This window comes from Trypanosoma equiperdum (assembly GCF_001457755.1).
Source record: "Trypanosoma equiperdum strain OVI genome assembly, contig: ctg_1549, whole genome shotgun sequence".
Classification (NCBI taxonomy): Eukaryota; Euglenozoa; class Kinetoplastea; order Trypanosomatida; family Trypanosomatidae; genus Trypanosoma; species Trypanosoma equiperdum.
The window spans coordinates 1-2,645 of NW_027123559.1; the positions used below are offsets into that span (position 1 = coordinate 1).

The 2,645-nt window shown below is 43.2% G+C and overlaps 1 protein-coding gene across 1 annotated transcript in view; it reads left to right on the forward strand.

Annotated features, from left to right (window-relative positions):
- Positions 1 to 1,260: 1,260 nt before the first annotated feature.
- TEOVI_000568100 (Trypanosome variant surface glycoprotein (A-type)/Trypanosome variant surface glycoprotein C-terminal domain containing protein, putative) overlaps positions 1,261 to 2,645 on the forward strand; it is a gene marked incomplete at both ends in the record, with an annotated part of 1,434 nt that continues 49 nt past the window's right edge. Inside the window, one exon of the mRNA XM_067222051.1 lies at positions 1,261 to 2,645. Within this exon, the coding sequence (XP_067078152.1) occupies positions 1,261 to 2,645 (1,385 nt within the window).

Genomic DNA, 2,645 nt, shown 5'->3' on the forward strand with positions numbered 1-2,645 from the left:
TGTGTATATACGAATATTATAATAAGAGTGGTACTGAAGAGCAAATGAACTTCTTAAATACAAGCTCTCAAAACAATGAGGATGATGTAATGGTGTAATTTTAATAAAAATAATCAGTATCGAACAGAAATAATATTATAAAGAAGATGTGGAAAGTGGAAGGATTATAACCACCGTCAAGTGGGAAAATGATCAAGGGATTATTGTAGGGAAGAATATTCAACCTGCTATAATCTATAGAAATAGCGTACCGAAAGAAGAAATGTAACTTTACTTTTTCCACCGTAAGGCTAGTAAAAAGAAAAACTTACGAACTAAATGGCCGACAATGCAATTAACAAAAGAATAAAGAATAGCGAATGAAACACCCTAGAAGATTTTTATGAAGATAAAACAGCTAACAATGATGCCCTACCACTGCAATATTGATTAAAGGACAAGCACTGAAGTCTTTCGAGCCGATAGTAGTTAATATAGGGGTAATCACTGACCCTCAATTAGCAGCATGCAACTGCAGAGAAAAGGGCGACCGACAACCACTTTCACGACCCAAATCACAGAAAATAAAAAAAATGCGTTGAAAACCAACAGTGCCATGCAAGTGACAAAAAGCAACGCCATCTTGTTATTTCAAGTCCAATCGAAGCAGCAAACGCATTAAGCGCTGAAACCCTCCAGTAAAGACTATAAATGTTAAGTGCTTCAGATATAAATATAGATCAATCTGGGTTGGAATTATATTATTAAAAATTGTGTATAAGTTGTGTTCATTTTTTTTGTCACTGATACGCGCTCCACAGTGTTTTCCTCTTTAAAACTTTTATTTTTCATTTTAAAGCCAGAGACACAGGGCGATTACTCCTTTGTTCCATGAGTGTCCAGAAAAAAAATAGTCAACAAAACTGTCTTTTACCGGCAACAAACCCACGGATACAGATGCTCGCAGTAGGTAAAGACCGCATGCAAGAACAGCCTTTCGATGAAAGACAGACACAATAGCAAATTGAATGAGCACAGGCCAGCAAACAATCGCTTTGTCGAAACCGCGCTTTCGTTTAACGGCGGCTATTGTCGAGCAGTTAAGACATCCACAGCAACATAGCAAACGTCAGACAACAAACGTAAGCAACCTTTCCCCTTGTAACCACTCCACGTGTTCAACTGGGCAAAAGCCAACAGCACACTGCAAACAGTTGACCCAAAACCAAGCTTAACTAAGAAAAACAAAAGGCAAACTATAAATCCAAATTTTCTCAGCAGATGTCGCAAAAGCGGGCAATAGCTGCTGGAGCGATCGATGCCACATGCGAACTAGCAGAAACGCTGCGGGCAGTGGGCCCATATGCGAATCAACAAATACAAGTACACCAAAGCAAAGCCGCGCTAGTAAGGCAATCAATGGCAATTTTGGCGGTCCTAGCCATGAACAATAATCGCAACTCGTCATCACCGACAGTGGCAATGCACCAATACTTGCAAAAACTGCTAACTGACGCTGATGGAGAAGCTGAGCAGCTAACGAAGAAACTCCCGACAGTTGCGACGAAGGCAGCGCTGGCAGCTGGCAGGCTCGACGAATTCGTTTCTATTTTCTGGCAGGTGACTCATTTATCCAGCGCCGACTACTGCATTGCGCAGGCAGTAGGAACAGACGCCAAGGCGACGGCGACACAGCTGCCCAACTGCCTCGCAGAAACGACCCATAAAGACGACGTCACAGAAGGACCAAGCATTTCCAAGCCAGACCCGACAGCTGTACTAGAAAAGTTTGGTACGCCGGCTGTAACGTCGAATGCAAACAGCAATAACAACAAATGTAAGCTAACACAAACAGACGCCACAAACGGGGGCTACACCCACGGCAACCTCGGCGGAACCCAAAACATTTTATGGGCGGCAGGGCTGTTAACAGTAGGCAACACAGCTTACACTGCCAACGGCTTCAAAGATCTAAGCCAACCAAGCAACAGGCCGAAGGTGATAGCCGCAGCAGTCAACGATATAGATGCTATACTTACTCACCTCGCCGAGCTGCCGACCAAACTAGCAGCTCTATCGCACTTCGGCGCAAAAGAAAAGCCGGCCCTGGCCAAGATAACTGCAAAGGCCAAGCAACTAGGATTAAGCGACGACGAGTCAACCAACTTAGAACTGGATGCGGCGACTATCGACGAGCTCAGCGCCGAGATCGTCCAATACAAGAAGCACAATACCAAAACGGCGATCAACGAGGACCACCGTTTTGTACTTCTGGCTGTACGAGCCTTAGAAGAAGTCAAAAACAAGAACAATGAGGTAACAGCAGAAGTTAAGAAGCTGCAAAACCAACTGGGAAGGAAAGATCCAAAATCAGCAGAAACTACTTGCAATGAAGCAAAAGACAACCAAGAAGAGTGTAAAAAACTAGAGAGTCAAGGGTGTGTTTTTAACAAAGACGGCAAAGATGGTGAAAAGTGCACATTAAGAAATGAAGAGAAAGAAAAACTAGACAAAGAAAGCCACGTAACAGGAGGAAAAGATGGCAAGAAAGAGGAGTGCAAGGGAAAACAGCAAAAAGATTGTACTGGAAATTGCAAATGGGAAAATGATGCTTGCAAAGATTCCTCTATTCTACTAAACAAACAATTCGCCCTCACCGTGGTTTC